Source organism: Myripristis murdjan, chromosome 9 (genome assembly GCF_902150065.1).
Source record: "Myripristis murdjan chromosome 9, fMyrMur1.1, whole genome shotgun sequence".
Taxonomy (NCBI): domain Eukaryota; kingdom Metazoa; phylum Chordata; class Actinopteri; order Holocentriformes; family Holocentridae; genus Myripristis; species Myripristis murdjan.
The window spans coordinates 14432535-14455957 of NC_043988.1; the positions used below are offsets into that span (position 1 = coordinate 14432535).

Sequence of the window (23423 nt, forward strand, 5' to 3'; positions counted from 1 at the left end):
TTTGCCTTGCTCTCTGCCTATTTTTTTCTTTTCTTTTTTTTTGGAGGAAGGAGGGGGCAGAGCGATTTTCCAATTACACCAGAGCCCAGCAAAGTTAATGTTGGGGCAGGCAGCGGGTGAATGAGTGTTGTGGAAAAAAATAAAAATTAAAAAAAAAAAAAAAAAAAGTCTTCCTTCCTGTCTTCCTGTCCCTATATTGTTACTTGAGAGGAAGTTATGGTAGACGGCTCAAGCACAAAGCCTCAAAAAGGATTCTTCACAGATTCAGAGTTCAAAAGCTCCGCTGGGCATCGTCTGTGTCACCACGTGATGTTTAATCAGCAAACTACCAACGAACAGGCATGGGGGAAAAAAAAAAAAACACTCAAGGATTCCATTTACATTTTTAACCCCATTTTCTTCCCCTCCTTTCTCCTCTTTACCCTGCTCCATGCTTTTTCTGATACAATATTAAATCAGGAATATATTAGCGGGCCAGAGCCCCTCTTTTCATGTATGGCTGAACTTCAGAGGGAAGTTAAAGGCCAAGCATGAGTGGCTCTGTGCTTGCCAGTATAATACAGGACTGCAAAGCCCCTAATAAATGCTTTACTAGCTCTCCCCAGGATGCCACGCCTGTACAGGGGCTCCACTCCAGCGAACACAGAGCAGAGGCTGGGGCAAAAGGAGGTGGAGGAGGAGTGGGAGGGAGAGAGCGGGGGGCAAGAGGGGGAGAGGAGGCAGTGGAGGAGAGAGTGAAAGGGTCGCTGCATTTCAAAGCCTTGAGGGGAAATATTGAAAATGCTGGATCCTATTCATCTCTAAGAGTTCCTTTCTTCTAGGAGGTGTCTTTGAGGATGCAGAAGATGCATTAAATGCCATCGAATCCTACTAAAGAGGTTTAAGAGTGGAGAAACAGGGACTGGGCTGCTGATCGAAAGGATCATTCATGTTCTACCAACAAATATAATGTAAACCAGAAATGGGTTGATAAGAAAATTCAAAGTCACAATTATTGTGACTCAAATTATCATGTTTTTCGGTATCATTGCGGTACACTGTTGAAACATTTTTAAAATGGTAGGGAAAATGTTACCAACTACTTACTAATAAGCTACACACTGAAATTATTTCACCATGTTTAGTACTTAAACTTAACATTTAGAAATACCTAACACAAGTGTACAATTTACGTAAAATACAGATGAGTATTCTTGAGAAAATCTACAAAGTGTTTCTCCAACTTGAACATGTGCACAGCCAATTTGAAGATGACTGGATTTAAATTAAGCAAACATATTGGATGGTCTCCTGACATCAAGACTTAACTGTTAACTTGTTACACTCCGTTTCTATCTTTAGTCTGACAGTGCCTACACTGTAACCGATTTCTGTGGGAGAGGGGAATTCTAATGTCATCTATGCAGAATGTGGTTAAGGGATGCAGCAAAATTACAGGCCCTGTACCCTGAATAATCTAACCGCTCCATATCAGTCCACAGTGTTGAACAAGGCAGAATCTATCACAAACTAATCATCCCCTCTTCAAAGAGTTCGGGTAGCCTCTGTCCAACTGCAGATATGGTCCACCCTCTTGCAGGACCAATAGACTGAGGAATTCTTTTATCCCTTCGTAATATATGTTTTGTGTTTTTATTTTGGATTGTGTCCTTGACTTTGATGTGACGAGAATGACTATTGTCATTGTCATTTTTGTGTAATGTAATGTGTGTCTGATGGCTGAGTGTGAACTGCTGGCTGTAAAACAAATTGCCCCTTGGAGATAATAAAGTTTTCCTTGACCTTGACCTTCTAAGCTGACACTGATGGGTAGCCTTGTCAACATACTGGTTTTGTCACAATTTAAAGAGTAGAGAGCACTGAAGTAAAAGGTACAATGTTGGGCAATATTGAGAAGACATGCCGTCCATGTAAAATAAATTTACTAATCATGTGGCTATTCTATCATTCATTTTCTTAAGGAAAACAACAAAACAGCAACCGCACACTAAAACACTGTGCATTTATAAATTTATTGCAAGCTTTCGGTCATAGACCTTCTTCAGGCATACAAAACAAGTGAATACAGCATGAGGATTCAAGTAGTCACATCACTTGATTGCAAAATGCCAGACACCTGTGTCATTCTGTGCCATCCTTCATTTTCTTGTATTGGCTAATATGCTACCAGGCTCTCAGTCTCTGGCACAGCTTGATTATGTCAACATTTGTCCCACTCTACAAGAGTGCTGACTGGCTTGGTTGGTTCTTCAGATGAGAAATCACAGTTGAACTGAGCAACACCATACCTACAGAGTTGCTAAAAACTTTTTAAAGTGAATGTATGATTCCCAGTGGAACAAAGCTAACCGGGTGGGTTATTAAAAACGCTACTAGCGTGGCTAACACAGCTAATGTGACCAGTGTGTCATCATGTGCAGTGACACACAAGGCATAAGATAACACATGAAGTGTGTTAACAAGAGTGGGCCGTAGCAACTGGAAGATTCCATTTACATTAAGCTATTAAGTTAGACAGACAAAGAAAAATGAAGAACTGACAGACTGATGCTGACTTTGCGAGACATATTATACTGCAAAAAAGAGACTTTTTAAAACCACGCTTATGAAAAATGGTTAAGTGTAACTAACTGTCTGACATTTTCTTACAGGTTATAGAAATCTGGTGATTGTTCCATCCCTAATGTAAAACTAACCAAACAGAAAGAAGAACACTGTTCTCATAACACTCTCTGTGGTAGTGCGACACAACCCTAGACTTTTCAGACACAAACAGAAAGCAAGGCCTTGGCTCCTGTTCTGTGTTGGAAAAAGTGAATACCCAAGTTCAGCAGGCTGTGCAAACATTCAGCAGAAAAGGCAGATACAACTTAGGCACCAAAACACCAAGATTAAGATCCTTATCCTCCGTGCTTTGCTCATGTTTCACAATTGATCCACTGAGTGAAGAGTGAATTAATTTAACATTGAATTGAGATCAGTTTTCCAATCACATACAGGAGTAAAATTTCAATGACACTGAGATGTCAATCAACTGGAGCAAATCACAAAATTCCCAAACAGAGGGTGGAGTCAAATACAAACTATGGTCTCTACTGAATAAGCTGTGCTGTGTGGCAGGTGAGTGTTCAACACGGACTGTGCTGCCATTACTGGGCTCTAAAATGCCGTGATTAAACACCCATTCCACTACACCCCATGTGTACACATCCTCGCAAATGCCAGGGCCAATCCATGCACTGTTAAATCACTTTAATGGCTCCAATTTGGACACAACGCCTCTATTATAGGGGTAATTGCATGCTCAGCATTTACAAGCACGGAAAGGATAAATCCGCCTGTCCTTTTCTATAAATCCTCTAACAATCCCCCGTTTCACACTTTAATAGAAAAGTTAAATGTATGTGTTGCTCTTTATATCCCTTAGTCTGCCTGCTACACTCCTGCTAAGTGTCGCCTGGCAAGCCGATCCTTGGACCAAAAAGCTGCTGGAAGCCTGTAACAATGCTATTTGTTAGGAATGTGTTAGAAAGGTATTCTGTGCCAGTTATTGGATATATTTTTGGAACCCTTTAAAAACAATTTGAAAACTACTGCTGCTGCTGGCTCGAAGAACAATGGCGGCATGCAGATTCCACAAAATCTGGATTATTACAGCCATCGCTGTGCCTGAGTACAAACTACTGACCCAATGGTAACTGAGCCATTAAAGTAGACATTAAAGTTGCACTAGGCAAGATCTTTATGAAAAAGCAGATAGGTCTTATTAGCATAAATCATACTATGGGGCTGCAACAGAGTGTGTCCCATCCCCTCTAAGTGAGATGCCACAAATTTGCCCCATTTGCCCAAATTAAATTCTGGTTTTGAATACAGACACTGTTCTGCCCAGAAAAACAGATGAAAAGTAAGAGCCAAATACAACCTGTCTTCTGAACAGCAGTGAACGAGCGCTCTCTCCAAAGAAATATGGACCAACCAATGTTACATCATTTGCCTTTCTTATCCAAAGTGGCAAAAGACTGGTTGTGTCTATAAATATGAGCATGCTGTGTGGAGTTTAATGATATCATGTCACATGATTTCTGAGAGTTGAAGTGCCAACTTAAAAAAAAAAAAAAAAAAAAAAAATTGCCTTGCTCCTATTTGGAAGTATGTACATCTGAATGTGTCGAGTACAGCTTCAAAACTTTTCCCTAAAATAGTCAGGCTAGTCTATGATGTATGATTTGTGAGTGTTAAATGGTTTCTTTTGGAAATGACACAAAGCCAAACAACATTCACTTTGAACAATAATAATAAAAAAAACATGTTTGCAGGAGAGTTAACCAACAATTCCCTTAGCAATTTATATTCACAGGTGGATTTGGACTGAAATCTCTGCTGAGCTTCCACAAGCAAAGATGGGACTGGGGGGAAAAAAAAAGTTCATCTTCCCAAAATCCCACAATCCCTCTCAGCTACTTTGACAAAGATACCAGGGTTCCAGGAGGCGAGACAGATGCTCCAAAGCAAAGAAGTGCAGCATATAAGAAAAGCAAGCTCACATATGTGGGTGAGAAAGTATGCAAGAGAAAGAGAGGGAGAGAATGGGATGAGATGAGATGGGATGAGAGGGCGAGAGGGGAGCATGCTGTGCCGATGGTTCATCAAAAATTAATGCCGACCGCATCGGTATAGAGATCACGTAGTGGAAAAACAACACATGCCAACAGCCTTGAGTCTCCTGCCTCAACCTCCCTCCCCCACTCCTCTCCTTTACCCTCCACTCCTCCTTCACTCCAGCGCAGGGCCTTTCTGATCAGGTGGAGGGGGTTGATATGAGCGCTGACACCTCCGTGAGTTCACACAGAGTGCCATGCCTCTAATTGCGGGAAGTTCCACCATGCAGCCGGTGTCTATCTGCGGCGCTGCCCTAATTGCTGCATGTAATATTCCTAAACTGGAGATCTGATGCGCATCGTGCGTACCAATATGTGTTATTGTTTTGTGTAAAAAACCCATTATTCCTGTCAATGACATTTATTTATTTATCTATTATTTTTTTAAAAGGTGAATAAGACATGAGGGGGAAGAAAAAAAAAGACTGGTGTGGAATTTCAATAAGAATGCTACAAGCGGAGGTGCAGGTGTAATACAGAGGAGACTGAGGCAGTAACGCTGTCCAAGCTCACCCCCAACACACACACACCAGGCCTGCTTGCACACAGCTGACTGAATGGAAGTGTGGCCCTATGCAAATCAATCACTCTCCATACATTATGTACTCTTCATTAAAACTGAAAGTGATGACAGAGCTATCATGCCACTCTTTACTGATGACCTAGTGCTGTGCATCAGTCCATTTAAAGTTAGCTCCTTGCAAATGTGCAGCTATGCTGTCAAGTAGTCAAACGTGTGTGTGCATGGGTACACAACATACCTGCTGCGTTGACTCTGTTCAGGCCTCTAGGGATGTTCTCCTTCCCCGGGCTGGTTTCACTCACAGGAGTGTTTCTGTGATTGAGACAAAGGAACAAGATTGATGTTTATGAACAACTACAAAATAATGTTCCTGACGAATATTTCTAAATTACTTCAACAGTGGACTCAACCAGGACATGTATAAATGAGTATTAATTCAGGATCACTGACTACTTCCACGTGACAGCGAGGAGACCTTGTGATGCAGTAAGTGGAACGGGCATCATGGACAGTGCCATTAGCGAATGAATGCCTCATGGTGCAGGATCATCCTGTATGAAATCTGACAATATCTGTCAAACCCCTAAGTGTTGGCCACACACACTTTTCACACACCCAATTCGACATTCCCATCTCCAAAGCATTTTTCCTCCCACTTAGAGCTCAAACGCAGAGACAGAGAATTCAATGTGAGCAAGCACATTAGGAGGAATAAATAGTAAAAGAGAGTGAAGCCTCTTCAAAGTAGTGGCGTGCTAATAGCTGTGGGCTGTCACTAGTCCTGTGAGTGGGTACAGGGAAATCTGCCGGCATGAAGCTTGACGGCTGTCTGTGTGTATGCGGGTGCGCACGAGCATGTGTGCAGCGGTGAAGAGGAGTGCCATCCGTACTACAGGGAAGAGGCTTGTTCCCTGGTAATTGGCTTGTTCAGAAGCCAGGAAGAAGCTCCCAGCAGTGAGAAGGAAACACACGTCCTGTCACGTTGCTTGTTATTAGCAGGGACAAGGCTGAGAAGAGATGACACGAGCTGTGTGTGTGTGTGAGAGAGAGAGAGTGAGTGTATGTGTTAGTGTATCTAGGATGGGGTGTGGAGGGGGGCGGGAGTGGTACCACTTCTCATCTCAAACCACTTAACCCAAGTGTCCCCTGTCCATATAGGCTGGCAGCAGTGGAGTTGACAGTACTTGGCTACTGTGTGCCCTACTCTCTCATTCCCCCGTGGTCGACTATAGGAGGCCAGCATTCTGTCACTTTGGGCCCAGCTATCAATTCAGGGCCTGGGGCAGTGTATGCTCCAAGAGGCCAACTCCCAAGAAAATTGTGAGCAATAATGGAATATGTGCATGTCCAATGCTACAGCTGACAGAGACTATGCATTCCATTTTCTGCTAGTTTTAACTCCACCAAAAACGTCCATAACAAAATAACCCACAAATTCATAAAAAAATGATTTAAAAAAACACTCTAAAGGATAAAACTCCCCTTGTCCCTTTGACCCATTCTCATCATGAAAATATTTTTGTAGTTGGTCTAGTTCAAGGTTTTTCTTAATTCCAGCTGACATTGGCTACATATGGTCTGGTCAGAAGCCACAGAGCCAGTGTAATGACATAGTCAAATGGTATCAAGAAAGAAAAGCAATAAGCTGTGCTTGATTAAGCCAGTGGGAAGAAAATTCAGTTCAATTACAGCTTTCCTCCTGCTAACAGAACTCGCTGCTGGCTTGCAAGCCAGTGGGCCAGCCAGCAAGTCAAATGGCCATCGAACCAGTCAGTCAATCTGCTGGCCTGTCAGCTTGGTCTGGCTTGGATCTGTGCCCTAATGCCAGGCTGTCTGCTCGTGTAGACACACACTTGACTATATTTCTCATATAGTCATACAGCAGCCGCAACACAGCCTAATGTGCTCTATCAAACAGTAAAAATAAAAGATAAAGGAGTCATGTGGCTCCTCTCAACCTTTACACGCTGCTCTGGCTCTTTTCATTAATCCAATAGCCGACATCATGCCAGTTTTCCGTCTCTTTTGAGTCATTGATGGTGAAAGAATTCTGAAACAGGACTGAAACTGTCTCACAATCATCATATTACTTATTTTTTTCTATTCATCCTTTAAAGCAATTTGTATCACTGCTTTGGTAAGAGTTTTATTTTAAGTAGCTATAATAAGCTAAGAGTTGCCATGTAGATGTCATGGCAACTCTTCTAGGCAGTTGAGTTGATTCCTTGAACAGAATCATCGATAGATTCTTGTTTGCTGATAGATACCTGAAATTTATTGGAAATGTGAAAAATTAAAAAAAGCAACATCGAAATCAGCAGTGTTAACTGATTAAAAGAGCCTGACAGATGCTGGATTTTTGCCAACAATCCCAATATTAATATTTCAGAGTCAAAAATCTTGATAACTTAATGATATACCGATATCTTTTTTTTTTTTTTTTAAATTAACATGTGTAGCCAGGAATCCTTGTATTTGGCAATCAAATAGACAAGACTTGTGCTAGTCTTTGAAATTACCTCAAGAAACATGTACTGTCTTTCTTTCCATATTGGTCAACATACACACGGATATTGATATATCCGCAATGAACTAATAGGCTACTGGCTAATGATATTGGCCAGCCTGATGTGTTGGTCAGGCTGTAGTGGGTTAAGGCTGTCATTAACTTCATGAAAATTATGCATGTCATGAATTCAACCTTGAAAAGTAATGCAAAACAATACGTTTTACTACATAGTGGCAAGTTTTGATTTCACTTGGTTTCTATACTTAACTGATCTGTGTCTGTATCACCTTGATTTCACGTATATTTTAGATTAAGATGTTTTTACACATCTCATGCAGTTTCTTTGTCGAACCCGCATAGATTGTTTCAGATTCTACTTTCTGTGCGCAAATAAACTAAAACCTGAATTAAAACCTGACTCAAGATGCAGGGGGGAAAGTCCAAAAAGAGCAATGATGCTCTCAGTGATGTTGGAGGAGGGGAACCACTCAGTGCATGAACCAGTAGCCTTCAGATGAACCTGCACCCTGGTGACTCCTGCCCTTCTCCAGGCCAACTACCTGCTGGTGGAACAGCAGATGTCTGATGCAGGGCATGGTGTGTGTGTGTGTGTGTGTGTGTGTGTGTGTGTGTGTGTGTGTGTGTGTGTGTGTGTGTGTGTGTGTGTGTGTGATTACATTCAGGACGGCAGAGGGGATTTAGTGTGTGAGAGTAGCAAAGGGTAGGTGGTGAGGAGGGGGCGGATAGTCTGAGAGTTGGTGGTCGCGTGGGAGGGCACAAAGGGCTGATGGGATATCCTAGTGTGTCTGTATGTCAGTCTGTCAGCTTCCTGTCCAGATCAGCCCTCAGCAGTGTGTGTTTGTGTACAGAGGGCGTGTGGGGGGTATCTAACCTCCCTTTGCACCCCCTCCTGTCAACCAGCACGCACTGATAGGATCAGACCCGGGCATGACCCATCACATGCCAACTCCTCGCGCTCTGTCTGACCTCCATTTGCCTCTCGCCAGTTCTCCTCCAGTCCCTTCATCCATGCAGCTCTGCCCCGCCCCTACTCCCTCTCACCCCCCTCTCACTCATTTGCTCTACAGGTGTTCCTTTGTTTCCTTTTCACTCACTTTTTTTTCTTCTCCTGGTTAGTACATTTCCATCCATTCTTGCCTCGCGTTCTCTACCCTTTAAGCTATGGGTGGAAACCTCAACCTCACAGATGAGAGAGCTGACTGCTGGTCAAAGAAATGTCTTATTTTCAGACACACAAACTCACAAGCTTTCTAAGTGTGTAGAGTAATAGAACTAAGTTTGGGAGACAGGCTTTTCACAGGATGAACACTGCTGACCTGACAGACTGACATAAACTGACCACAAACGGAGACATTCATACTTAATTCCACACACTACCTTGTTACACAGCCCTTTTTTTTGTTAAGACTCAAAAGGATGATGTTGCACCTGTGTGCTCAGCATGGACGATACAGACAAAATCAAACATCACAGAACCTCTGAACAAATACCTCAATATCAGTATAATGAGGATATTATACTTTTGACTACTGGTGCCTTTGTAAAATATTTACACACAAGAGATGTTTGATAAACAGTCATTAGTAACTTGGACATAATAATCAATCAATTGAGGCAAATAACAGAACAGCCATTAACACCAGGAAAAGAGAACACTTATGCCACATCATGATATCACGATATTCAGAATCCCAAACAGTATTTAATCTCATATCACAATATCAGTATAATACTGGCATGCTGCCCAGCCTTACCTGGGCATCCAATTTTCTCTAACTACACCCACAACTGGAAGGGCAACAAACTATCTATTGACACAGAAACAAATGACTGAATGCAATGCTGTCTCCACAATAGGTGTGGGTGATTGTAACAATACATCAAGTACTGCAGTAGACTGAATTCACTGACATTGGATATTCCCTTGCTGATTTTTTTGAAGAACTAAATGTCCTTGATATTTGGTCATTTAAGATGTAGTGCAGGGGTTTTTAAACTTTTTCATGTTCTGGACCCCGAAGTTGAAGCCCCTAAAGGACCCTTCATGGTCCCCAGACTGTTTAAGACCGCTGGCAATCACCAAGGCAATCACAAAGGGAAGCACATGCGGGGAAAAAAATAACAAAACAAAACATAATACTCAAGTCAATTTAAAATGTATTTAGAGCGTACACAGAAGGCAGCGTAAACACAGCCAACATTTCAAAGAAGTGTCCTCAGGGTGTCCCTGCATGCGGCCACCCCTCCCACTCTGAATCATCTGTCCCCTTACACCCACATTCTGCTTCAGGCTCCTCTGAACATGTACCTGAGAGACTAAGCAGTGATACTGACAGACAGCTGTGTTTTACTGACCCAGAGCCGGTCCCTTGGCTAGTCCAGCTGTGGGAGACAGGTTCATCCCTCAGGTCTGCACGCCTGGGACTCCCACCTAAACTCCCCAAGGCGGGCAGGTAGGACATCACCTGTCAGACACACACAGGGTTAGACAGTACCTTAACATCTTGTGTGGTGTGTGTATGTGTGTTTGTCTTCAGGGGAATAGAGAGGCACAAAGATGCCAACTGTGAGAGTGACAAAGCCAGATGTTCGACAGCACCCTGATTTAATGCAACGACCACATGAACAGTCTTTTGCCTTTGAAATACATCAATTTCACACTGCCCTGATGACTAATATAAAAGTCTATTTTTCAGCCATTTGACAAAAACATAAAGGAAAGCAATAATTATGCTTGTTGTAAAAATCAAAAACATAAGTAATGTAAATGTATCAGTTTATTCAATTCCTTTAGAACTGTCTGTGTATGAGTGTGTGCATGTGTGTGTCTGTGTTTTTATGAGCATTTTATGAGCTGGCAAGCTTTTACTTTCACTATTACCCCTTCCAATGCAAAAAGACGTTTTCCAGTAATTGAGATGAAAAGGAGGCCAAAGAGTCTCTCTCCAAATTTCTGTTTTACACATTGTCTATCTTTCCAAAAATGCCCGGATAGGCAATGTTTTTAAGACTTTTGATGACCTTATTAAACTAAGCAACACATTACTGTTGTGAATCATATCAAGTAAAAAGTGTTTGCTCCAAATTATGACAACAAAACCTATCAATGGCAAATTGCCTGTGGATTATGTAAAATAGAGAGGTGATGAAAGCAATGAGCTTTCGTGGGTGGCAGGTAATGGGAAGTCAAATGAAGAAGAAAAAAATAATAATGACACACACCATCTTCCTGAGAGAGAGAGGTTCATCTCCCACTGGGAGTCCATTTCTGCAGCACAGACTCCTGAAAATGGCATCTGCCGTCACCAACTTCAGTCTTGTTGAGGGAATCCTGACAACCAGATCTGCCAGGACTACTGAAGACACATCTGCAGGAATAAGCAGAGGGAAAATATGTCAGCAGATAACATCAGATCAGACCCTGTAATAATTTCACTAATTTTTGTTTTAAAAAAAAAAGGACCTACAAGTTGGAAAAGTGTTTACCTAAAAGGGACTGAAAGTTTATTAAACTGAAAATTTAATAAACACTTCAGTATTGCCACATTCCACAATTGGTAACCATGATGACATCGAATTGCAGTATACAGTTATCTACAACCATCTGTGTAGCTCTATGTCACCTCTTAGTGAACAATAAAATATCCTTGCTATCTGTCCTGTTTTCTTAAGTGAAATACCGTACCCTGGCAGATAAGGGCAATATGTTCTGCCAGGTCCTTCAGACTCTTCTCCACCATGTTCTGATTGAGTTTGAAGTGCTTCTGACACCAGAATTCCACCAACACAGACAGAAGATCCAGCAGGTTCTCAACCAGCCGCAGTTTCTGTCTTGCATTCCTCTCGGTTTCCTCCTTCAAAGGGGGCAAACAAGATTATCTATAGCTTCACTGTCCCACCACACAGTCAACAAACTAGAAGTAACTTTGCAGACCAAGAATTGGAGTAAAACCACTTTTGTTTGGTGGTACCACTGTAAATTTTATCCAAGCTCTTTTTATCCTTTTTGTCTATGTCTGTTGGGGCCTAGGGTACCTCAGAGGTGTCCCTGAGGACCATTCAAAGGGTGCTGAACTAAATGGGCAACACTTTAATTTAACAATGATTTATTTCATTAGATATACACAAAAAATCTATTAGTGATTATTTTAACTATGTTTTACCTCCATGGCAGCCTGTTCCCACACTGAGGCTTGTACCAGGAGCTGGACTAGCCGCTTCATAGGCTGGGACAACAAAGTGGAGCGCTCCCACACAGTCCAGAAGGTTGAATAGAGCAGAGAGCCCGATGCTGAAGCCTGAGAGACTCCACCTCCCTGAGGCAGCAGAGAATCCCTGAGGCAGAGAAAGTGTGGGGTGAATAAAGGTGGAATATCACAACTGAAAAAGCTTTGTTGTAAAAAGACAAAGAATAACACACTCTTTTTCATTAAAAATGACAAAAAAAAAAAAAAAAAAAAAAACAGTGCAAAAAAAAGATGTCAAAGTTACAAAGTGGATGTAGGAGGGACTATTTATGAGAGGGAAAAAAACAGAATGCTTTTTCTAAGCCTCAGTATAAACCAAATGACTGATTTGGTCTAATGCTCATTGATAATGATGCAGATGGGAAGCATGACATTGCTTAGTTATTCTATATAAAGCATTTGTTAACTTTTAAAGTTTGTTTTACATTGGTAGGTAACAATGTTAAGTTATAGTTTAGGAATTTTAAAAACTAGAGTAACTAACTAACTAACTAAATAAATAAATAAAACACAAAATAACAAAGCATATATTTTAACAGGGTAAGGTATCACCCTCTGTTATATGAGACAGGACCCAAGACAAACTGGAACAGCTTACAAAATATAATTTCCCAAGTCTTATATTGTACATTTTACAGGTAAGGTTGATGAAATATTATATGGTTCAAGCCGCTTCTCTGACACTTTTATGACTTAGAAAACTTTTCCCTCTCCTCAGTGCGGTGGCACATACATCAATGAATATATAAAGTTTTCTAAATTATTTCATTAATAAATGAGAAAATCCCACTAGAACTCTGACTATGCTAGTAGGCCTGGGGCTCTGTTAATGAGATTGAAAAATTACTCCACATCCATAAACTTCTTATATTTCCACTATCTCATATTTCTCTAAGTTGTTACCCAGTGGTGACGGAGTGCAGTTCTGCCTGGAAGAGTTTGAGTACAAATGCCAAGATGCCACTATGAAAGTGTAATAGTGTTGGCTGGGCAAGGCTGGGCAGTGGGTGACAGGTGTCCTCACTGGACAAACAGTAACTGGAAAGAACACACAAATATGGAGGGACAGTGAATACAGCAAACTGTTTTTGCATAACACTATGTTGTTACTTTTTTAAAAAAAAATTTTAAACAGAATGCTTGTGTTCAATATGTGCAAATATTCATGGCACAATAGGCCAGATGCAGCAACATTCTCTTGAATTTCTCATACTTTTTCTTATTTGTCTGTTAAGGTAACATAAATAATAGAGAAGTCAACTCCAGATGCATTAAACGTTCTTAACCATCCAAATCTGCTCTTACCCAGGTGTGATGCATGATGAATCCCACCTGTTCATAAATTGGAGGCATGTGTCTGAGGATTTGTTATTAGCATAAGGTAACACTCCCTAAACACTATGTAAGGGCAGGTATGCCGTGTGCAAACTACTCACACTCCACCAAAATATGAAGGAAGTAAAAGAGCTTCGGCAGCTGAAGTTGATTTTGATTGTGTGCTTTGTGCTGAGCCTGTCAAATTTCCCTTTTTGGACAATAAAGGTGTGAACTGAACTACACTGAAGTACTAGCAGATGAAATGATGCAGTTGCCACCATACACACACACACACACACACACACACACACACACACACACACACACACACATAAATATATATATATATATATATATATATATATATATACACACACACACACGCACACACACACACACACACACACACACACACAAAATGAGACCAAATGCGTTCAGATGTTTACCTTATGGCTGTCTCTAAAAAAGGCCAGAGCCCCGTCTTGCAGTGGGGACACTGCAGAACCTGGGAAAAATATTTTTTCATGGTGCTGGGAGCTAGCCAGGGTGGGTTGGTCATCAGCAAGCCATGCAAAACCTGCTGGAGATTTCTGAGGAAGAAAGAAGTGGCCTCACCCTGTGACAAATGTTCAAGAGAATGAGATTCAAGTGTGGCTCTTTCAGATGTTACAACAATCCGACAAGGTTCATTCAAGAATATGAGTTTCTGTTTCAAACAGTCTATGAATAATACCAAAAAGATGAGCAGCAAAATTTCTAGAAACGTCATGAGCAGGACATTAAACTGGTTCAAGGAATAGAAACAAAAACTGGAAACAAATGGTACTTTGCAACGTGCTAAAACTTTTTCCTCCACACACTTTTTGAAACTGTATGTTTAGTGGGCCGGATGGGAAGCTTTGGTGGAGAAAAATGTGTTCCAGTATTTAGGATATCTAACATTTTTTGTCCTGTATTGAAGCAACACTAAAAAAATTGAGATGGACATGAAGACAACGATTTCCACCAATCAGGACAGTACGCTGCATGTGGTTGAAGTTGATGAATATTTCCTGCCAATCAGGACTGTATTCTGCAGTTATGTTTTCAGAGTGAAAACATCAGTTCTTAGTGAACTGCCCTCTTGGCCAAGGTCTGCGCTCTACTGAGAGCATCTTCTACTTAAGTATCCAGTTATTGTTGTGGATTTCCCATGTTTTTTTAGGAGTCTGTTCACAGTGATAGAGACTAACAAAAATAACCTTAATTTGTAAGAAACTGAAAATATTAAGCAATAATTAGGCATAAAGATGGATGTAACCAAAGTATGATGTTTAATCCTATTTTTTCTAATTGGTTAAGGAATGTTTTATTGGGGGGGATAAGGCTACAACAAAACTGATAAAATACAGGTCCTGCTCAGAGAGAACTAACTCAAAAAATCTGCTTTAAAACCCTGTAATGAGTGCAAACTATATCCACACACAGAGCCAGGCAGGAAGTTAGCTAACCCTGGTGATTCCTGTCTCACCTGCAGAGCGTACTCTATGAGGGAGGCCAGGTATGATGCTGGTGGCAGCAGACCTGGGAACAGAGTACTTCTGATAGAGTCCAAGGCTTCAACAAAGAGACCACACTCTATCATAGTGCCAACATTGCTGAAGTCTGCTTCCACCGCCTAGGGGACATAAAGACAGGAAAAGATCGGGAACAAAAGAGACAGATAGAAAAAGAGGACAAGAAATGGCACGCAAAGAAAAAGATGGACAGAATGAGGCAGGAAAGAAGGAGGTACAAGGGTAATGAGAACAAGAACTGAACGTGCATCGAAAGTTCCATTGGGTCATTTCTGACTGTCAGTTATTGGCAAATAGCATATGGAGTCAAAAAGCACAGAATGGAAATACATGAGCACTTATAATAGCAATCTGATGGAGATCCACTTGGGTAAGGTATGTACAGGACAGTGGAGAGTATTGTTAATAGGCCTGTCAATCAAAACTCTCAGATCAGCTGACAGCACTGGTTAAATCAGTGACCTGTGTATGATGCGCCCTTGCTCTAGATGTCACTTTCCATTGAAACGTATGACATAAAGGAAATTGAATGACCCGATCTTACTGCTGAAACACAGTTTAGAGATGTATGGTGCTGACTGTAGATGTGTGTGTCTACCTGAGAGCGCGGACAGTGCGGGTCATGGTAACCCAGAAATTCAGGGAAGAACAGTCTCGTCTGCCCCTATAGACAAAGACCCCATTAATAATGTCAAATAGGTGTTCATTTATGATGCAGCCGAGGCAGTCATTCAAGAGACTGCTGAACAGAACGTGAGCCAACTGATGTTACAGTGTTACACTTTAATTTAACAGACACTTATACAAAGCGAGGTACATCTCAGAGTTAATTTAACAAAAGCAAGGATCTAGTCAGGAGAGAACAACATAAACATCATAAAACTAAGTTTAAGTCCAACAGGACATAGGCGCCAACGTGTCCAGTTTCACTCGACAATGAATAGAAACAGTGCTTCTGTATTATCTGTAAAATGCACACACACCTCCTGTTTGATGACATATTCCCTGAGCTCTGTCTCCAGCTCAGAGAAGACAACATCAACAGCTTCCTTTGCTTCTGCTGGCTGGTCATCTTTTATGTTGAAATTCATATCAGCACAATGGCTCTGTCAAAAGAAAACACAAAAAGGGAAATATTTTTTAACTTTTATATATCATTTGAGACAATATTCTTGAGTTAAGACCGTTTTTTTAAAACATTTAAAAAAACAAAAACAAATCTCCACCATATATGAACTTCACAGTATAATCTAGACCTATATGTATAGGCAAACCACCAGTTATGAGCCAGAGAGGCAGGGTTTGTGGCTGATGACACGTATTTCAACGATGCATTAAAGACTCATAAGAAGCAACTATCAGTGCAATTCAGCACATTATTCAACACAGTGCCCTACAACTTGATATGATACAATGAAATGTCACACAGTGGGTTTGTGTTGATTCTATAAATATTATAGTCCGCTATTCGTTGCAAAAAAACAAAACAAAAACAAAAACATAAAAACTGACAGACTTACATACTCCAGCACCACAAGACAGAAAGACGCTGACATGTTTGAACAAACTGTACTCTGCTGCTTTGACAAAATTGTTCTGGTAACTTTCACGTCAACTGAAGCCCTTGAATTGAAATGAACTGTATTGAGAGGGAGATATTACCGTGGTGTTACTGTGGTGTTGCGTCTTAATAGGAATCTCATATGTAAATAATGTAAATGAGAATGAGAAAACAGTACCTTCACCCTGTATAAAATGTTTCATTATAGCGAAAAATATGATGATACTCTTCTTTCACATTAAGACGGCTGTGCTGTTGGTAATAATCTGGGGTGGGTGTGCAGGAACATTTGGAAGCTGAAGTTTTCCTAGCTGGGAGCAACAGGTGATGTAGCCCGTTCTCCCGAAGTCACTCACGCTGGAAAATAGCGACGCCACCTGTGTTACACTGCTGCAAAATGGTTTACAGCAAAGTTTCCCACCTGTGTAAATTTCTTCACCGTGCATTAGCATTTGAGGAGGTGTGGAGGGAAAACAGGAGAAGGCGGAGAGTGCTCGTTTTGTTTAAGCGAGGGGAACAAGGGTCATGTGACCCGACGTGACCCTACGCGCTCAAAGAAAGAGAGAGAGGCGGTGCGGGCGAAAGGAAAACAGTAAACAAATGCACGCAATGTTAAAGTCACAACAACGGCAGTTAGTTGATGCCAAAAATAAAATACATGCGCGTCATATCGGGAGTATCGATAGGCGAGGTGCCGCATCGACTTTTCCACGATTCACCTCCAGCTTGGTACAAATATACGAAATTCCCAATCGATGTGGCCACATCTTAGGATGCATTGGTGAATCTTAACACCCGTACATTTCCCGAGGTTTTTTGGAACATTTTTTGAATGACCCATCGAGAGACGGACTGAAGCTCGGACCTGCTTGACTGGAGTATCTGTGGTTTTTGCTTTTAACACTGAGAGCAAAATCAATACCACTTCCAAATCATACTAATTTAATACAGAAACAATATATCTTGAATAACATATTAACTCCACTCATAAGAGTATTTATACTTTTTACTAACTAACCAAACTAACACATTAATACAGTGTTACCAAAATACAACTAAATAATGTTAACATCTCAAAAAAGTTAGACTTAAAGGACACACACATCTTACAGCCAACAGGCAAAATAACCAAACAGTGACTGTGGCCAACCCTCAGTTCATTAACCCAAAGTGACTGCACCTGGGGGAGAGTGTGTCACTTGTGTCACAGTTTAAAAAAAAAAAGAAAAAAAAAAAGACCCAAATCTGTATGCTTGGGTTAGAAATCGGTGCATGCTACATGACCAGAGAAAACAGAGAAAGGGCTGCTCCAAGCTTAGAAAACCTACAACAACCAGAATGCACTGGGCTCATTGCCTTGTAAGGCAACAAGGTGATGAAGCCAGTTTCCATATATCAGCTTGCTGGAGTAGGGAAAAGTTCTCTTAAATCACTAGCTAGACTCTTCTCCTCTGTGGTTCCTTGGTGGTGGAACGAGCTACCAAACTCCATTCGATCCGCAGAGTCCCTCTCAGTCTTTAAGAGAGGGCTCAACACCCAGCTCTTCGGGAACACCTGCGCACCTAATGGACTGTGTAAAAAAAAAAAGCAGAATCGGAGCTTTCTTGGAATTTGATGTTAAATTGCTCTTTGCCTGCTGGTGTATAAAAATCTCATATGTACGTCGCTTTAGATAAAAGCGTCTGCTAAATGTGAACTATAATTGTAATTGTCTTAGACAACATCAGTTTGTTAAAAAAAAACCTTTTAGTCACAATGGTGTCGACTTGCATTGTTCCCAGGTGCAAGGGCTCAAAGAAAATGGCGTGTTCTCCTGATCTGACTGTCTGTGGAGGCGGGCACAGGCATACAAAAAAATGCAGAAGTACAAAATGCAGTTCGAAGAACGGCCCTAGAGCAAGATGATGCTTTTTGTGCGTTTGCCAGCAAATGAGCAGGGAGCTTGGGGAGCAGGCAACATGGAGGGAAGTTAATCATTGTTCATTTGCATATACTACTTACACTGTAATCATACAACGCTGGTTGAAAAAAAAAGTGTTCCTTTAAAACAACACATATTAAATAAAATTTTAAAAAAGTGATAAGGAAACTGTGATAAAGTCCAGTCAGCAATTCAGACCATAACATCGACGCAATCACTGCTGTTTTAAATCCTATCATGTTAATATGAAATGATTGATCTCTTACCCCGAAAAGGTGCTGGACAATGTGGGTGACAGGGTAGCAGGGTGCATTGTGGGTCTTGTAGTTCTCTGTGACAGGTTTGGCCATGACATGAGTGATGGCCACATGAGGGGGAAGAGGGCAGCGGTACACTTTGGCCCTGCCTGCTTTTAAGAGCCTGGAAAATAGAAAAGCATGGCTCAGTCATTTAAAAGGTGTGATAAGATATACTTTATAGTCCACAAATGTGGAAATTTGCCTTTGGCTTAACAAGTTGGTTAAAACATATCACACAAAATCACAATACACACAAAAATAAAAACATCATGCACTCTACAGAAAGCTATAGTGGGCAAAGTTCAAGTAAGAATGGTGTTTGAGCTTAGCAGAGTTATTGCATTTGGTATGAAAGATGTTTTGTAAATGTTCTTGGTCGCTGACACTTTTAATTACATTTGAATTATAACTGGATGATGCGTTTCAAAGTGGAAAACAAATGTAAAGTCAGGGGACTTTAACTCTATACCAATATGGGTGAAAAGCATTTTTGCATGCCAGTGTACCGTTTGAACATGGCCCTACGGGAGCGGTCCTGGACCATGAGAAGAACCCGCCATCCCTGGAAGGCCCCTGTCAGGCTCCCGCGAGCTATCTTCTCCCTCCACTGCCTGACGGGGTAGAAGATTTTATCCTTATCTGGGGAAATGGCCACTTCATAAGGTCTCTCTTCAAGCCATGAGCCATTCCTAACGCTGTCCAACACATAGTCTGGAGTCACAACCCACTTTCCTGGTAGGAGGAAAGGGCAAGCAACAAGATATATATATATAAAAAAAAAAAAAAAAAAAAAAAAAAAAACATCAATGTAAATTGTGAACTTCTGCTGCTGGGACAGCTAAAATGTGACATAAAAGGTTTGTCAGACAAATGATCTTAATATGATTTGGCAAAATGAAACTTTGATTGTGTTGTTAAATATTCATCAGCATTGTTACAATCATCATCTCTGACCTGCGGCACAGGCTGCCAAAAACTTCTCACTAGACAAGACTTGAGGGACTATAAGATGGGTGACAGCGCTCTGAAAGACCTGGAAGAAAACCATTGCATCAGTATGAACGGTGAAACGCACCATCCACAAAATGGAAACACACAATAATAAAAGGCAGGGACACAACAGAAATACACAATAATAACCAGGGCTGTGTTCATATGTTATAGAAATATTCCTGCAGGAGACACTGCAGATTTAAAATTTGAGTGCAACAGAGTCAGTGTTGTTTATATCAAAGGTTTCCGTCAACACAAAACTAGCCTTCCTTTTCAAAATCCTATATGAATGAAATGACAGTGCAAACACTATACACCTATATTAGAAACCCAAACGTCTGCAGTAAATATCTAAAAAGTGTAGGTTTATGTTATATTTTATTAAAAAAACATACTTGTAAGAGTTAAAATGACTCATAACCTTAAAAACACATACTGTACTTTCCTTACATATCAGCAATCATTTTTTTAAGAGCAGACATCATTGGTATTTCATTTTGGAAACATCCTCACCTGCCAGAGGTGAGGGAAAGGTTTAGAAGTGTGTAGAACTGCTGATCCCTGCTAGACTACTGAAGCAAGTTAAAGCAATGTATATGTCATGCAGCCTTACTTGGCTGCATGAGGAAAAAAAAAAAAAAAAAAAAAAAAAAAAAAAAAAAAAAAAATATATATATATATATATATATATATATATATATATATATACATATATATATATATATATATATACATACATACATATATATATATATATATATATATATATATATAGTCAAGTATCAGAAGCAAATGAGGCTGATTCTTCATATCAGTTCCTGGTGGTTTGTCTTTCTCTGGATAAATCTGTCCACATGACAGTCACATTGTATATTTCCCTACTTTGTTCTTATAAAGACCAAGACCTACATCATATATCTGTGCTATGTTCCTATTATGGAAGCAGCCATTTAATAAGGGACCTAAAATACCAGCACATTCACTGTAAAATCAATATATTTTAACATTCATGAACCATGCCTGAATGCCTTTCACAAAAGTGTCTGATGTAGTATTTCACAGAGAACAGATTCAAAAGTTTTGAGAGGATAAGGTCAGGGTAAGGCTGATAGGTTGGCTATGAAAAAAAAGATGACAGGCCACCATACAGTCCGCAGATGTTATGTTTGACTAAATATTTCAGAGGCTGCACAAAACCCCTAAAATCCATCTGCTGTTTTATGTACAAAACTGCACTCTACTCACTGAGCCACCAATGTATTCCCCACCCAAACGCTGGATGCCATGGACCAACTTCCTCTTCTTCGTGCGAGTTTTGATCCCAGAGATTTGAAACACATATGTGAAGCTCGCCATCCTACAGAGGGAAGTGAAGCAGAGACAGATGTGGCAAAAGTGAGTCTAAACGTCTGGGAGCCAGGCAGTGGCGGGTTCATAGAATTAATCTATGAGAATAATGTTGGAATTCTTGTTTGGCTGCATGACATGCATTTTTTTTTTTTTTTTATTAACCACAGCATAACAGCAGTGGAGGAACTGGACGAGTGCCATGTGCCAAGTCTCACGTTTTGCCCTGGTACATTTGCATATTATGCTGCGGCGTTTCATTTGCAAGAGGCCACATGTACTATGAAGGACACTAATAAAGGCTCGCAAGCAAAACAATACTGTAGGTCTGGCACTGGGAGGCTCTAGCTTCTCCAAAGTCTCGCTTATGGCGGATTAAAAGGAAAAGTTTCTTATTCCTGTTCACCTGGCTACATTTCCCCCCTAACCTGGCTACCACAACAAATACAACTGGTTGACATCTACCTGTCTCACGCATTTGATGACAGTGTCCGGACTATGTGCTGCTGCTGGTGGGATACAATTCGGACGTTGACAACAACAGCCAGTAGCATTATCAGCCCAGTTCCGACTTGTTTGGCTATTCACTTTATTAACAAAAGTAAACGACACATTTGCTACGCGGCATTTGCAAAATTTCCCCGTTCTTTCTCATCCAACAAGCCTTGCCCGCCTAACCGCAAAAAGTTGACAGCAAAAAGACTTAAGTGTATACACTGAGGAAGCTGTGTTCCCTTACCGCCGGGGAGGGAGACGAGACATATATGGATATTTGTTGTCGACGGCAGCAACCTTGAGCCGATTTTTTTTTGAAAACAAAACGAAGTTAGGAATCTTTGAATCAATCCACTATCTAACAGAGCATCCGGTGTTCAAACAAATTAGTACGAATTCGTCAGTAAGTTATCGATTCCCCCATTTTTGTTTTCAGTTGGGCTCTTCCAACAAACGGAAATTTTCCTATGTTTACTTCCGGGTGGTTGTCACGGACGCTCTCGGTACCGGAAATAATAAGATGTCATGTAATGTTACCTGTCGTTATTTCTTATTCTTTTAAATCGAACACATTAATACGTGCTCTATGGCAGCCAAAAAGGCGTATTAAACTCTAACGTTAATGTAGCAACCGCGTCAAATATACTGTCTGTGATAAAGTCAGCGCATTACCGAAGCGTTTAGCCATAGCGTTTAGCAATCTCATATGCCTTATGATTCCTCATCCCCTTCCAAAAATGTCTGATGAAAATGCATCTGACTGCAGCCTGATGTTGTGGCACACTTGCTATAGATGTAGTCTGGTTTAGTGTGCTTGAGATATAGATTTGTATCTCCCAGATAGCGCTCATAAATGAGTTACTGCACGCGAGACAGTTTACTAGACTTGGTGCCTCTTGGTTTCTACCCTTAGATGGATTCATCATTACATCCCATCGAAGTGAGGGAACAAAACTGAGAGACAAGGTAGGCGTCACGCACTGTGCTTGTATTTCCACCAGAGTGCTGAAGATGTTGCTTAGTTTACAGTGAGAGAATATGTGTCGGTGAAACGACCATTTGAAAGGGAACAGAGCATCCATCACAGACAGCAAACCCAAATACATGTTGTGCAGAAAGTAAAGTCTGTCCTAAAGCAAGCTGAATTTTTACCGGTCTCAGTCTATTTGGTACAAAATCACCAATCTAGACTCACATGGCCACATGCTTAACAATCACTCAAGAGTCAAGTAAGTCTCAGATCTGCTATATTAAGTCTCGGTAACCAATTTGTAGTCTCAGGTGTCCTAAACTGAATGGGGCATATGCAGCAACATTCCCTTAAATATCATTTTCTCTTATTTTTCTGCTAGGAGAGAAAATAAGTCAACTTCAGATATGCACTAAACCATTTAGCCATCCAAATCTGCTCTTACCCAGGTGTGCTGCATGATGAATCCCACCTGTTGGTAAACTGGAGGCATGTGTCTGAGGATTTGTTATTAGTATAAGGTAACACCCCCTAAACGCTATGTAAGGGCTGCTGTGCCATGTGCAGACTACTCTAGCACAAGCCCAAGGATTGCAAACGCCACCAAATTAGACGGAGGTAAAGGAGCTTCTGCAGCTGAAATTAAAGGTGATTGTGATTGTGTGGTTTTTGTTGAGCAATGCTGCAAGTCAAGTTTCCCTCCTTTCGGGACATTAAAGGTGAACTGAAATGATGCACTGTTGAATCAACTTAAAAAAAAAAAAAAGATGTGATTTTCCAGAGTGTCAGAATTTGATGTTACAATAAAGTTAGGACGTTAATTAACTTGGAAAAGGTTCAGTATTAAAACACACACTCCAGGGTGGCAACTTCAGGAGGACAGTGCAGTTTCTGAAGCCCCGACACTGACAGAGATGCAGTCCTACTGTATAAACGATAAAAATTCATTCATGCATACAACTATTTCTAATACCTGTCATAATTTATGGACTTCTTGCTGTAA

General features: G+C 40.8%; 2 protein-coding genes across 4 annotated transcripts in view; one reads left to right on the forward strand and one right to left on the reverse strand.

Moving 5' to 3' along the window:
• slf1 (SMC5/6 complex localization factor 1) overlaps window positions 1-22927 on the reverse strand; it is a 40454-nt gene extending 17527 nt beyond the window's left edge. The window contains exons 1-15 of one of the 3 annotated variants that reach the window (XM_030061153.1): window positions 22866-22927; window positions 20854-20965; window positions 19570-19648; window positions 19122-19347; window positions 18583-18736; window positions 15818-15940; window positions 15433-15498; window positions 14789-14935; window positions 13725-13894; window positions 12865-12999; window positions 11878-12049; window positions 11400-11568; window positions 10937-11082; window positions 10070-10179; window positions 5423-5496 (exon numbers count right to left, since the gene is read on the reverse strand). In XM_030061153.1, coding sequence (XP_029917013.1) covers window positions 5423-5496; window positions 10070-10179; window positions 10937-11082; window positions 11400-11568; window positions 11878-12049; window positions 12865-12999; window positions 13725-13894; window positions 14789-14935; window positions 15433-15498; window positions 15818-15940; window positions 18583-18736; window positions 19122-19347; window positions 19570-19648; window positions 20854-20964 — 1882 coding nt within the window. In that variant the 5' untranslated portion in view covers window position 20965; window positions 22866-22927. Of the gene's footprint in view, window positions 1-5422; window positions 5497-10069; window positions 10180-10936; window positions 11083-11399; window positions 11569-11877; window positions 12050-12864; window positions 13000-13724; window positions 13895-14788; window positions 14936-15432; window positions 15499-15817; window positions 15941-18582; window positions 18737-19121; window positions 19348-19569; window positions 19649-20853; window positions 20966-21420; window positions 21649-21694; window positions 21821-22865 lie in introns of those variants that run through there. The other 2 variants (XM_030061151.1, XM_030061152.1) reach the window with 2 other exon arrangements.
• The window catches only part of kiaa0825 (KIAA0825 ortholog), a 123793-nt gene continuing 122333 nt past the window's right edge, over window positions 21964-23423 (forward strand). Inside the window, exon 1 of the mRNA XM_030061157.1 lies at window positions 21964-22416. The gene's annotated coding sequence lies outside the window, so the exon portion shown is untranslated. The remainder of the gene's footprint in view (window positions 22417-23423) is intronic.